This window comes from Pteropus medius, unplaced genomic scaffold (assembly GCF_902729225.1).
Source record: "Pteropus medius unplaced genomic scaffold, Ma_sr-lr_union100, whole genome shotgun sequence".
Lineage (NCBI taxonomy): Eukaryota > Metazoa > Chordata > Mammalia > Chiroptera > Pteropodidae > Pteropus > Pteropus medius.
In genome coordinates this window covers 7,524,440-7,538,341 of record NW_024349801.1, presented here as the reverse complement: position 1 = coordinate 7,538,341, position 13,902 = coordinate 7,524,440, and the positions used below count along the sequence as shown (strand labels likewise).

At 40.6% G+C, this 13,902-nt stretch overlaps 1 protein-coding gene across 3 annotated transcripts in view; it reads left to right on the top strand.

The window, feature by feature from the left end:
• Window positions 1–1,209, top strand: part of HSD17B2 (hydroxysteroid 17-beta dehydrogenase 2) — a 50,052-nt gene extending 48,843 nt beyond the window's left edge. For all 3 annotated transcript variants that reach the window (XM_039888807.1, XM_039888808.1, XM_039888806.1), the window contains one exon: window positions 766–1,209. In XM_039888807.1, the coding sequence (XP_039744741.1) occupies window positions 766–1,127 (362 nt within the window). In that variant the 3' untranslated portion in view covers window positions 1,128–1,209. The remainder of the gene's footprint in view (window positions 1–765) is intronic.
• The last annotated feature ends 12,693 nt before the right edge of the window (window positions 1,210–13,902 follow it).

Here is a 13,902-nt window from a genome sequence, read left to right as displayed (position 1 = left end):
TACTGGTAATTTAGTATGAAACCAAAGCCTTCTATGTGTGTATATGTTGGTATGAACAAGGAGAAAATGTAAAAAGACACACAAAACTATAAGTTACCTCAAAGGAGATTAATTTTAAAACATATACACCTCTTTATTATTTACTTATTATTCACAATATGTTTATACATAATTTATATATAATATATATTATAGTATATACATTACATTTTATATTGTATATAATAATCACGAAAGGATATGTACTGCGATGTTTGTGACAGCATGATTTCTAAGAGTCCCAAATTGAAAACAACCCAAATGCCCATGACAGTATAATGAATAAATAATTTGTGGCATATTTACACAATGGAAAACTATGCAGCTATGAGAATGACTACACAGTAACATGGATGACTCTCTCAACATAATGTATGATTCCATTCAAATAACGTCCAAAGCCAGGCAAAACTACTCTATTCTGTTCATTGGGACAGTGGCTCTTGGAAAGGGCGCTGAGACTGAGGACTCGGAGGCAGGTTTATCCTTCATCTGGTTACTGCTTACCTGGGCTACTCAGTTTGTGGAAACCTAGTCATCTGTGTACACTTCTGTTAAAAAAATATAATAAGTACTATTATAAAGCACATGTTTTAAAAGGTGTTTGGGAATGCCTCTCCTGCCCAACAAAAGCCAATCACAAAGAGCCTGCGTCTCCGTTAGGGAGTGGCTGTGCTTGTCTGGGCCTTCCTAGCATCTGAACCTCCCTTTTCTCTTGCCTCCCAGATATCGTGGGCACAAATGAAATGTGGGACAAGCTGGAGAAGGACATCTTAGATCACCTCACCCCTGATGTGCTGGAGGACTATGGCCAGGACTATATCCTTATGCAACGAAATTATTTCAACTTAATCAACAAGTACGGCCATACGGACTTGACCCCTGTGCTCCTGAACATCCAGCATGCTATCTCTGCTAAGAGACCCTTTACCTTTTACACACCGGGGTCAGGCGCTTACCTGTGGATCTACTTTGTTTCCTTTAGCCCAACAATCATATTTGATTATTTCAACAAAAAATTTAATTTCTTTGTAAGTAGTATGCCTAGAGCCCTAAGAATGCCTAACTGGAAGAATAAAGCCATGTAGACAAATAAGTGGGAAATGTTTTAGTCTTGGAATGAAAAGGAAATCTGAGCTTCCCATTAAAGTTGTGGTTTCATACCTTGCATTTCCTGTGAACTCTGTTGGCTGAATGGGACTTAGTGATGAGAAGCCTGGAGAGTAGAAATTGCCACTGTGGAGAGCATCGATTGAGTGCCTGCTCTACGCCAGATATATTTCAGATATTCTCTCATCTAGTTCTCATCAGAGAACTGAGATAGGTATATTCACCCCCACTTAATGAGCAAGGAAATTTAGGATCAGAGAGGTTAACCTCCTAGTTCCTTGCCACAGAGCTAGCAAAAGGCAGAGCTGGAATTGGAATCAAAGTGGGACTCCAATGTTTGCCGGGATAGAAAAAAATAAAAGAGAGATGAAGAGAAAAAGAAGAGAAAGGGAAGAGAGAAGAGGGGGAGGAAATGGCAAGGATCACAGTTAAATTGACTCTTTCTCACTGTGCGCTGACATCCCGCAGTAACTACTGCATCCAAGGTATTGGATTTATTGTACATACTCAGTGCTCTGTGCACCTCCTCTCTCTTCCTCTACCAGGAGCCCTGGAGATAGTAGGATGAGATCCCCCATCTCAAGCAAGGCCCCAGAGGCCTTTTGGCAGGCCCAGGACATGTGACTGGCTGGTTTGGTGTCCATAGTAACCATCACTGTCACCTCCATCTGAGCATCCCAGATTGGAAAGCCAACATTATTACCTGGAGAAACATGGCTAAAGGGAGCAATGTCAGATACTAAGAGGTGTTGCCAAGTTCACCTGGGGAAGGCGAAAGGGAAGGAGGAGCTGGTGAACAGAGATATTTAAAAGGAATTAGGAAAAATATCAGGCTGACATAAAGGAAGCAGAGGTTTAGACATCTTGCTCATTGCAAACCTCCCTTGGTCTTATTTCCCTTCTGGAACGTGCAGGTTCTTATTTTATTTTCCAACCTCATGGAGATTTTGGGTCAGTAGATAAACTGAGAGTGCTCTGAAATTTTCTCCAAAAGAAAATAATAAATCAGAATATAGTGAGATAATAGTTGGGAAGTTATTAATACAATACATTTTTAATGGCCTGTCATGCCAACTGCCTATTGGATCTCTACCATTGCTTTAGGGCAGAAAAGAAAGAAAAAAAAATCAGGTTAAGCATTGATTTCCAAAATAGGCACTTTTTGGAGGTAATAGTTGTCAAAACCAACACTTCTATTTGCACAATTCAGACACTGAGAGGGCAAACAGTGTGTATAACCTGCAGTCCAGGGTTTGGAGGAGGACTAAATATTTTGTTATTCACTATAAGCCAGTGATTCTCAAAGTGTGGTTCCTGCACCTGCAGCATCAGCATCACCCGAGAACCTATTAGAAATGCAGGTTCTCATGAGCCAATCCAATTTCATTTCAGGTTCCTATGGCTCTTAACACGTTACCAACAAATCAGCAGCTTAAAACAACATAACACTCATTATTTTACAGCTCTGGAGTTCAGAATTCTGAAATGGGTCTCACTTGGCTAAAATCAAGTTAGCAGAACTGTGTTCCTTCTGAAGGCTCTAGGGGAGAATTCCTGTTTTGCCTTTTCCAGATTCCAAAGTCCTCTTGAATTCCTTTGCTTATGGCTGCATCACTCTGACTTCTGCTTCTATCATCTCATCTCCTTCTCTGACTCTGATTCTCCTCCCTCCTTTTTATAAGAACCCTTGTGATGACACTGGGCCACCCAGATAATCCAGGATAATGTCCTCACCTCAAATCATTAATTTAATCACATCTACAATGTCCCTTTTACCATTTGAGTACGTATTCACAGGTTCTTGGGACTTGTGTGCCATTATCATTACTAGGGACTATTATTCTACCGACTTTACCTAATGAGTCAGAAATTCTGGGGATGGATCCAGCAACTTGTGTCATAATGAACCCTCCGGGTGATGCACAGTCAAATTTGAGAACCATTGCTCTAAGGCAGAGAGTAAGCAGGCTGCAGGGTATATGGTCAGGCCACAGGAAGAGTGGGGAAGCTCTTTGAGGACAGTGGGAGGGAGCTGGAGACATCAAGTTGAGACCCGAATGTGGGGCTTACTTTCTGTCCTGCAGCTTGTAGGAGTTTAAAACTCTGTGAGGCATGGAGAGCAGGTGCTGAATGGGTCTGTGAATTTCATATCAGAAAAGCAGCTAAATGGTTTCCTGAAGGAATGCTTCCACACTATCTTTGGGTTACCTCAGAGGAAAAAAAAACCACAGGGTGGCCTATTTTAACCAAAGAAAGACTGACAACCTCTCACTGTCACTCCTATCATGACTCTCTTGGGTTTGGGTGGGAGTGGGGAGGTATGGAAAAGTCAATGAGTCTCCTGGAAAGAGCAAGGATAAGTGCAGGGAATGAAAAATCCAGGCGCCTGTGGGGTGGGCGAGAGAATGCTCTTGCAGAGACCATCGGGTGGGCTGCCTTGAGCTGGGGGATGAGAAATCCAACTGGAGGCCAGTGAAGATGAGACAGTGATGTTTTCCTGGTGCTGGGGAAATACACCAGGCCCTAGGAACTCAGATTCTGAGGCAAAGGGAAAGGAAAAGAGAAGGTAGGCGGGGATCTTGAATTCCACTGCACAGTCATCTGGAAGACCCTGTTTTAAACCTGTAGACACTAAGTTACCTGAATGTATTAATAAGCATTCAAATATATTTAATTTTTAGAACAATACCTATAGATTTTCAGAAAGCAAGAGACAAGTATGACATACAAAACACCTCCATGCCCTGACTGTGTCTGCACAGTAATTGATATCCCTGGTTTAGAAACTAGTAAGAACTAAAGGCAGAGGGAAGCCTGCAATATGTTCACAGTTCCTTGAACTCTTGAGGGAAGTCGTGATGAGCGGGTGATTCAGCAGCAGGACTCCTGGCAAAAAGTATTTCATTCTCCCCAGTTCTGCTCTTCTGCTCAAGCACAAGGTGTAAGGTACATTTAATATCTGGCCACATAGTATCACATGCAAATCTCATGCAAAACCCTACCCAGTCAATCCTCTTTATTTCTTCCTTTCTTGTATTTTCCCACTGTTGGCAACAGGAAAGTAGACCATCCTTACAATAGACCCAAGACAAAAGGGAAAAATTAATCAGCAATCCAGCGAAAAGCAATCAGCGAAAACATGATTTCTTTTATTACATAGGAAGCTGATAAAGGCCTACAAATATACTTTACTATTTTATTTGAATGGAACATTAAATTTCATCAGACTCATTATACTGGGGATAAATACCATGTTTTGGAATGCCATTCTGGATGGTGTAATTCTGAAGAAGAGTAATTTCATACAAACAGTTCTGATGGGATGGTGGTACCTCTTGCCCAGTAATAGTCCCTAGTCCAGCTCATGCATAGTGGTCCACTGAGGGGCTTAGGACTCCTGGACACCTGCCCTGGAGTGGCTCACAATAAAGTGTTTCTCTACTGATTTGTTGTGTAAGCCAAAATTTTATTCTGGGATCTTGGGTGTATGAGTGGCCATGGCAGGACTAGATGGATATTTCTGAATCCCAGCTCGATGCCAGCTCAGAATTCTATATCAAGAAATGAGATACAACAGGAAGAAAGAGAGACTGGGAACTAATTTGAAGGTTGAAGGTAGGGAAACCTCAATAGGTTTGTAGTTTGAAGTTGCTTACTTTTTTGCCTGCCCAGCATGCCTTTTTGGGGGGGATTTTGGTGAGATTGTCATTCAAAGCCCCCCACTTCCCCACCATAGGGGTGAGTATGTGACCCAGGCTAGCTAATCAATCTATACCCTTGGCTCCAATGATTGGTTCAGGTGTGGGCACACAACCCAAGAAGAGCCAATTATGACTCTCGATGGTGGGAGGATTGTAATGGGCACTGGGAAAAAAGGGCTATCCATTTCTGCTGTAATGTCCATGTTAAACCGAAGCTTCTAGAGCCCATCAAGAGGAGAGTCTGGTAGAGAATGAAGCCAGGACAGAGGAAAGTAGAGTAGAATGATGAGGAAAAATCAAAGTTTGATGACGTATTTTGAGCCCCTCAAAATATGCTATGCTTGCAGATCTACCATTTAGATTGATTTCCAAGTTGCGTGAGTCAATACTTTTCCTTTAAACTATTTCAAGTTGGGTTTATATCTTTTACAATAGAATTAATTCTTGACAAATATACACTCTAGAGAAGAGTTCAGTAAAAAATGAGCCATAAAATAATGCTTGACAGAAAAAATAGGCAAGGCAGTAATGTCCTAGGAGAGAAAGAAAGAGATGAAATTAAAGAAAAAAGATTAGGGTGGGTAATATTATTATTCAGTAGACCTCTCCAGTAGAAAAACAATTTTTCAATTAAAATTTCTTTTGAGGTTTTATCCCCAAAGTCTATGAGCATGGTCCCTCTGGAATAAGGTGAAACAAATCCTTGCTGAGCCCCATGGTGGAAATCAAAGATTTCAACTGGTTGCTGGCAATTCTAGACTATTGGAATCATGCTTGACTAGGATAACAGTGTAAATAAAGTACACTGCATCTAGCATGATATACTATCTCGTCCTGGATCAACACAAAACTTATTTACCATATTGCAAAATGTGGAGATGAGTAATGTGAGAATCCTGGCCATGGGAAACAGGAAGATCAAAAGACAAATTGAAGGCTTTTGTTCTGAATTATTTGTTCTCGGGTCATTTTATCCCTATGTGGGGGTTCTGGCCACCACATAATTGCCCTGGGAATTTTACCACAGAGTTATTTTTGTTTAGTTCCACTTTCTGTTCTTCCTCCTATTTTGATAATAGGCAATGATTTACTGATGGATAATGATTTACTGCCGATTTACTGTCTTTTTTGGCATTGCCTTTTGCTTTCTCTTCTGACCATCCAAGATAAACTGATTCTATACAGAGAAAGTCCTAACTTGAAACATGCTATTCTTCGGTTTGGGTGTGATTTTCAGGTAAGACTTAAACGTTTGCACAAGAAATTATCATTGATGAACACAAAAACCACACTTTCATCTTGAATACTCATTGTGAAAAGCAAAACAGGAAATCATAACGGGGCCAAACCAATACATGTAATTGCCATTGTAATGCTGAATTTTGGGGTGTATGTGTGTGTGTGTGGGGGGGGCAGGTGCTATTCAGCCTCCATTTACCTTTCTGTTTGGAAGTCATTCCCAGGTGTGAAATCTTGGTGGAAAGAAATGCTTTTCCTCCAACTACAGAAGCCAGAGATCTAAATCCTGACTCTTTCAGCATCTTAGCCTCTAGAAGTTGGGCATCATGAGCAAATGTATGACCTACCTAGAATATGGAATGTTGATTGAGGGATATAAAAAGTATTTTGTTAAAAAACTGTCAGTACTCAGTTTCTGCTTCTTGCAACCACAAGCATTCTAATTTATATCATAATCATCACCACAGTGTTTTCAAGGGCCCACTCACAATACACAGCCCTACATTTTTGTGAGTCCTTAGGGTAAATGGCTCTAAGAAGGATGCACTCTCTGCAAAGAGGGATGGCATGTGCATTTCCCCTTGTGCACCATTCCAGTAACTCTCTCCTCCTCTTTGCTGTCTAGGACTCTGCCCCACCTGTAGGGACGAAGTAGGATGGGGCCCTAGGCGGGCTCTGGATTCCTATCTCTTCTTTCTGATTTCTATTGAGAAAATCTTCATAACCCCAGATCCTGAAGTGGCTTTCCCCAGAGAGAGGGCTGTGGGCTATACTGAAAGGGGTAAGATTAAGAATTGACCTGAGCTGGTAGAGTGAGATGAAAGAAAGAAGGTTATTCAAGGGAACACTTTTCTGGGGAGACTTATAAATAGAACGGGGGCGGGGGGCTCTATTAGTCTCTCCCTGCTTTAAGATCAAAGGACTGATCTTCCCTCCCCTTGTACAGTGGTTTGTTTTTGTGTTTCAAATTCTGGTTAATATCGCTCCAAACATGTCACATCCTTTGTGGCAGAGTAGTAAGGTGGTATGATATGGGCATTTGGGAGTTACACAGTATGATGGACTGAATGTGCCCCCCTCCCAAACTCATGTGTTGAAATCCTAACCCTCAGTGTGAGGGTATTAGGAGGTGGGAACTTTAGGAGGTGATTAGGTCATGAAGATGGAGCCCTCATGATGGGATTGGTGCCCCTATAAGAAGAGAAATGAGAGAGCTTGCTTTTCTCTCTCTTCCATGTGAGGATACAATGAAAAGATGGCCATCTACAAACCAGGAAGCAGACACCAGATCTGCCAGCACCTCGTTCTTGGATTTCTAAACTCCAGTACTGCGAGAAATAAATGTTATGATTTAAGCCACCCAGTCTATGGTAATTTGTTATTGTAGCTGGAACTCAGACACGTAAACTTAGATTCAAATCTTGAGTCTGCCATTCAACAGTTGGGTGATCTTAAGCAAGCGTTTTAACTTCTCTGAATCTTAGGGGTTTTTTTCTTTCTACTCTAAAAACAGGGGCTGTGGTAATGCTAATCTCATAAAGTTGTTGCGAATGAAATAGGATAATAATGCAAGGGTTTAGTAATAATGCCTGGCATTGAATAAGGCCCCTATAAATATAGGAAGAATAATTGTTTTCTTCTTCTTTGTATCTGAGCACATTTGCTGTGGAGACGAGATCATATTGATGTGTCCTTTCTAGATTGAGGTTCGATGGGGAAAGGCCAGTGTGGCTCTGAATCTTTGCAGGGAATGCCCTGATGCAAATGGGAGCTTTCACTGCCAACTGGCTAATGCTTCTCCCACTCAGGAGCACAAGGGGGTCTTTCACGGACTAATGATGAAGTTCATGTCTCCTACTTATCTTGATAATAATCCCTATTGCTTTTTTATTTTAAGCTAACAATCATTTATGGTGTCCTATGTGCCTGAAACTCTGCTGGGCAATTTACTTGGATTAATCAATTCAATCTTTATAGCAACCTCATGATGTAGTTACTTTCATTATTTCCACTTTTAGATGAGAAACCAGGCTTAGCAAGTTTTTTTTTTTAAATTGAGGTAAAATATACATACCATAAAATTTACAATTTTAACCAGTTTTAAGTGTATAATTCAGTGGCATTAGTATATTCACAATGTTATGCAATCATCGCCACTCTCCATTTCCAGAACTTTTTCATCATCCCAAGAGCTGAGCTTTTTAAGCTGAGTTTAACTTCTAATTTGTGAAAGGAACAATTATACGGTGGTTAAGAGCATAAATTCTTTCAGCGTTCAAATCTCAGTTCTGCCATTGATGAGTTATGAGATCTCGGGGAACTTACTTGTGCCTAGTGCCTCAGTCCTTTCATCTGTAAATGGTGAGGATGATGATGAATGGTGCCTCTCTTGCAATAACTTAACCTATAATAAATGCTGAGAACTTACCTGGTAAATAGTAGGCACACAGTAAACCTTAGTTACTATTACTCCATACTGCTAATAAAACTATAAGTTTTATTCAAGCTGATTTCTTTGAGATGGACTTGAAATGATATATCACTTTCTTACATAACATTGGTGGGATTTCATTAGGTCACTAAAACCTCCTCTCATGTTGAAAAGCAACATGATCTCTCTCATAACTAGAGAACTAGATGGCCCAGCAGTCCATTGATAATGCATATGAACACTCTACTGACAGAGCTGGCAGATGGAGAGCCTGGGATGAGCTACAGACTGCAAGCCTGTGCAGGCAACATCCTCAAACCCCTCCTCTTCCCTGGACTCCAGGCCAGGACACAAAACTCATGACTTCCATTCCACCTCCCTTTTTCTTCCACATGTCAAGGAATAATTTTCAGAAGATGTTAAAAACTCAAACAAACATACAATGAACCTCCATTAAAGTTTTATTTAACTCATTAATGACAGAACCAACAGGATGGCAAAGCTGGCCTCAGAGAGGATATGAGAAGCTGATATATAATATAATGATCTTAAACTAATAAAAGGATGCTAGAATTAAATTGCTAAATTAGATGCAAACTGGTTAAGAGTCCACAGAGCAATACACTCATAATCTTTGGGTCTATAGTCTCTATTGGATAAAAATAATTTGCACTCTATTAGTTTTCTCCAAATTAACATCTACTTTTACAGAGCTGGGTCCCCAGACAATATGTAGGTTGTAAATCAAGAAAAGTCATATTTCCCTAGAGTCAGGTGGCCCTGAGGGAACTTTCAGACAATGCTCTGGCATGATACTAAAGACCACAAATATCTTTTTGCCTTATTTCCAAGTTCTAGATGATTTTTTTTTCTATCTAACTAACCAAGGTATGGATTGATAAAGAATCAGAAATTCTTTTCCACCAAGCCTACATAAGGCCTCAGATGCCTTTTCTGCACTGTGATCCACATAGACATTACCACATGCTGAGAGCTGGTGTGAAAGAGGAAACTGACATGCAGTCCTCCATGACAACCATGGCTTGTTTTAGAAGTTCCAGACAGCTTATCCCATGGCTGGCTGATGCTATTCCAGTGACTCAGTCAAAGCTCTGGCTCAGCCATGAAGAAAAACCTGAAGAAATATCATCTCTCCCTGAAGTAAGGCGAGAAGTCAAAAAAAATGGGAAGTCAAAGAAAGTTATACTTTTTCCATCCTAGCAAAGGATGCTCTTCCTAAGTCAGGATTTCACAGACAAGTTTCATGGCTTCAGAGGCTTTTATCTCACGCCAATGGATTGTTTTGATTGTATCAAGTATAGAGACTTGTGTGTTAAATAAGTGAGGCGTTTGCAGTGGGAAGATTAGTTCTTAGTTGTGTTGGGTGCCGCTAGTGACCTTATAGAGTGTATGTTCCCTCCATTTAGTACATGGACCTGTTGTAATCAAAAGAAATGGGAAGATCAGAACCCAAGTGGAGAAGCAATCATCTTTTACTCATTCTAAGGCATCTATTGGTACCTGTTACGCGCCAAGCTGTATTGAAGTCCATTGGAAGCTGTTGGACAGTCTCTCCCTTAGAAGGATCATGAGACTTTCTAGTACTACTCTAGAATGAGTTTCCTAAGTAAGCTATGCCTATGTGCCTCTTTCCATAAAGGCATGTCCATCTGCACTCAGAAAGAAGACTTAACACTGTGTCGATGTCTTTTGCTGAAATGTTATTTCTTGTAATTATGCAGTGTTCAAATTGTCAACAAAATATCCTGCTTGAAAATTACACTTGACATTTATATTTCTATGCAAAATTGGGAACTAGATGGTTCATCACTTTCAAATAAAGTAAAAGAACACTAATTCAGTGTCAACATTATTTTTTAATTTCTGTTCTGAGTGAAATGACAACAGGGGACAGACATTTTCCTTCTCGAGACAACTGTGAATGGACAGTTGAAGAAAAGCACAAGGAGGCAGAGGCTAGAAGCTGAGTGGATAACACCTGGCATCGTGATTTGTATACAATAAAGGGAGAACAGAACATGTGACACATCAATGTATTGATATCCTGTGACTTCTGCTTCATTGTTACTTAAGAGTGAAATTACTCACTGTGTAGTAGACAGGAATATACTAAGACTTATCTCAGATTTGAGGGTCAGTCTCCACAAAGACATTGAAAACGAGAGCATGTCAACAAGAGAAACATCCTAAGATTGACGGTAAGAAGACAAAAAAAGAGATACCAAGCAAATACTAGTTAAAAGTAAGTGCCAGACAAAGTAGAGTTTAAGGAAAGAAGCATTTCATATATTATATTGCTTGCACACCCCAACTGAAGCCCAAATGTCTCTGCTTTGTGATTCCTGGCCACTCTGCCTTCCCTGATCTGCTCTGGGAGTACAAATGCCAAGCCAGATCATGGCTGTCCACTTTGCCCACATCATTCAAAGGAGGGAGTCTTGTTTCAACCCCAGACTTTAGGTTTTCTCTTTCATCTCTCACCCACCAACTCCTTCTCCCACTCAGCAGGTTTTTCTGGAGCTCCTTCCTTATGGCAGGCATGGTGCTAGGCCCTGAGGCACATTTGGGGACAAAACAGAGAGATTCTTGTTCTCCTGGAAATTGATAGTATAATGAGGAAGACAAACATGCAGCAACCAAATAAATTATTGCTTGATGTAAACATGTGATCAGTGCTATTAAGTTTGAGCGCCCAGAGAGCTCGATACACCTATCAGAAGGGGTTCCTGGTTTTAGTTGTTTTATCAGGGCTCCAATCATTAAGCCAACCACCACTGGCTCTTCCAAAAAGAACCGGTAAATGATGAAACTCTTGAAAACTAGCCCTAGGAGATATAAAAAAGGATAACAGTTCTCCTCTGAGTAACTGCTCGATATGCCAGGGTGTTCAACTCACTCTAACTCAGACATGTGCTGCTCCTAGACTCTTGAGAAGTGACTCCAATCTCCATCTAACACCTGTGGGGGATGCATGGTTCTGCCCTGGCCTGATTGTAAAGTGTGTCCCAAAGTAGGGGCTCAGCACCCAGGTCCGCAGGCCCTGGACCACAAGGAGGAGACTGTGTTCTGGTCTGAGGTGACAAGGGGCAGAATCTATTTGATCTGGTAATTGGTTTTGAAACATCTGGGCACAGGCCTGGTGGTAGAGGCCCAAGAGGGAGTGAGGGCATCTCTGGCCAAAGCTGAGTGGATGGAAGCAACTTGCTGGGCAGGGGCTGTGGATAATTTTAGTACATTATTTATCTCTTTGAACATCAGATAACAGGCTTCATTGAAAACTGGCTCATGTCTTTAGGCTGCTTTCTTTTAGACCTGCTCAGAGATATCTTTAAAACAAGGCCATTTTGCCCTTGCATTCCAGGATCTTGAGGCCTTGAATGCTGCAGAAATTCTGAATCCAGTCAATGCCAGTGTCCCTTCCTGTCTCCTCCAGGCTACAGTTTAGCATAGATACTAGTCTCTATGGTACCTTTTGGAAATTAGTAAACAATTTCACTAATCTTTGCTAGATAGACACAGTCCCAAGGGTGAATGGCTTTGTAAGAGGACTGAAGGCTGGATTTTAGGCCCCTCTGTCTCCCTTAGCAGGATATACTTTGAAATGTACAACCTGTGCAACCAGGCATGTCAGCCTTGCTGAACTTTTAAGATTCTCAAGGACAGTGCCTGTCATCCTCTCCTTAGAATGCATCCTGTAAGACCTGAGTTAGCATCAAATTCAAGGGGATGAGCAAGTAGCAACTGGAGAAAAAGGTAGTAATTCAGCTTTGATTCCAACTCCTTGCAAGGCCTTCTGCTCTAGGGGCACCAGAAAGGACTTTGGATGGATCTTAAGCACCAATTCCTCAGGTGCTGAATAACCACACAGAGTCTTATAGGACACCCAGAAGGCAGGGCAAGTTTGGGGTCCTAAATTTCAAACTAACAACCGGGAGTGGTTACTATTACCTCTTACCATGCTGTCTTCAACGTCTTGCAGGATGTTGCCTGGCAAGCATTTCCAGTAGGAAGATGAGGAGATTGGGATAGGAGGTAAGGAGATGATGGGTGGAGCAAGGTGCTGGAGGTGGTGGGAATAGGGCAAACATATAGGGGAAGGGGCTCAATGAGGAAAGAAGAGCCAGAGAGTACGGGGATGGAGGCAGGTTGTGGAGCAGCAGGGATGAGGAATCTTGTCTGGATAACGTTTCACCTCATTCAAGTTGAACTCAGTACAACCGGAATGCTGAAGGTGCTGATAGTCTAAAGTAGTTATGGAGAACCTTTCTGAAGAGATAACATTTAGGCTGAGAACAAAGGTTGTGGAGGAATTAGACATAATCATTTCTAATAAAGATTTTAAAAACTGAGTATTATTATATATACAATATACACACACCTTAAGCATATGACTCAATGAGTTTTGAGAAATGTATATATACCTGTGTAGCCCACACTGGTGGAATTAGAGATTTTTCCATATGGATATCCAGTTGTCCTTGAACCATTTGACGAAAAGACTTGATCTGCTCACAGAATTACCTTTGTAAAAAAAAAAAACGACTGACCACATAGATATGGGTCTTTTTTTGGACTCTTTTCTTTTCCATATGTCTGTTTGTCTATCCTATGCCAACATCATATGATTCTTGTTTATTTCTCTTCTCTTTTTCTGTCTCTTATTGGATGAGTTCAATTTTTTATTTTGACCTTTTATCTTTAACTTGACTGCATTCTATTTCAATTCCTTTAATGGTTTTTAACATGTGCACTTAATGTTATATTTTTAAAAACAATATCCACATAAATTTGTATTTATAGTCTCTTCTGGAATAAGATGAGAACCTTAGCACAATCTAACTTCCCTCAAAATGTTCCCTTCCAATCTTCCATGTTATTTTTTCTTGTATCGTTTTTAAAACCAGATAAATTGACTATGATCAATGCATATATTTTCCAACCAATTTTTGCTGATTTCTGTCCTCATTACTTCTCTCATGACACACATTGTTTTAATTTTCCTAAGTCCATTCTTTGGTACTTCTTCCAGGGAAGGATAATAGCTCTTAATATCTGAATTGTACAAACAAATTTCAGTACAGAATTCTATATTCAAGTTAACTATCATCAAGTATAATTCCATTTTTAAATACGAGTTCAAGATCTATCTCCCAAAGGATTTATCTTGTCTAGATTCACACACGAACCACACAATTTTTTTAAGACAATTTTTTAGAGCAGTTTTAGGTTCACGGCAAAATTGAGGGGAAAGTGCAGAGATTTCCCATATATCTTTTGTACCCACATATACATAGCCGCCCTAACTATCAACATTCCACACCACAGTAGCATCTTTGTTACAACTGATGAATTACACTGACA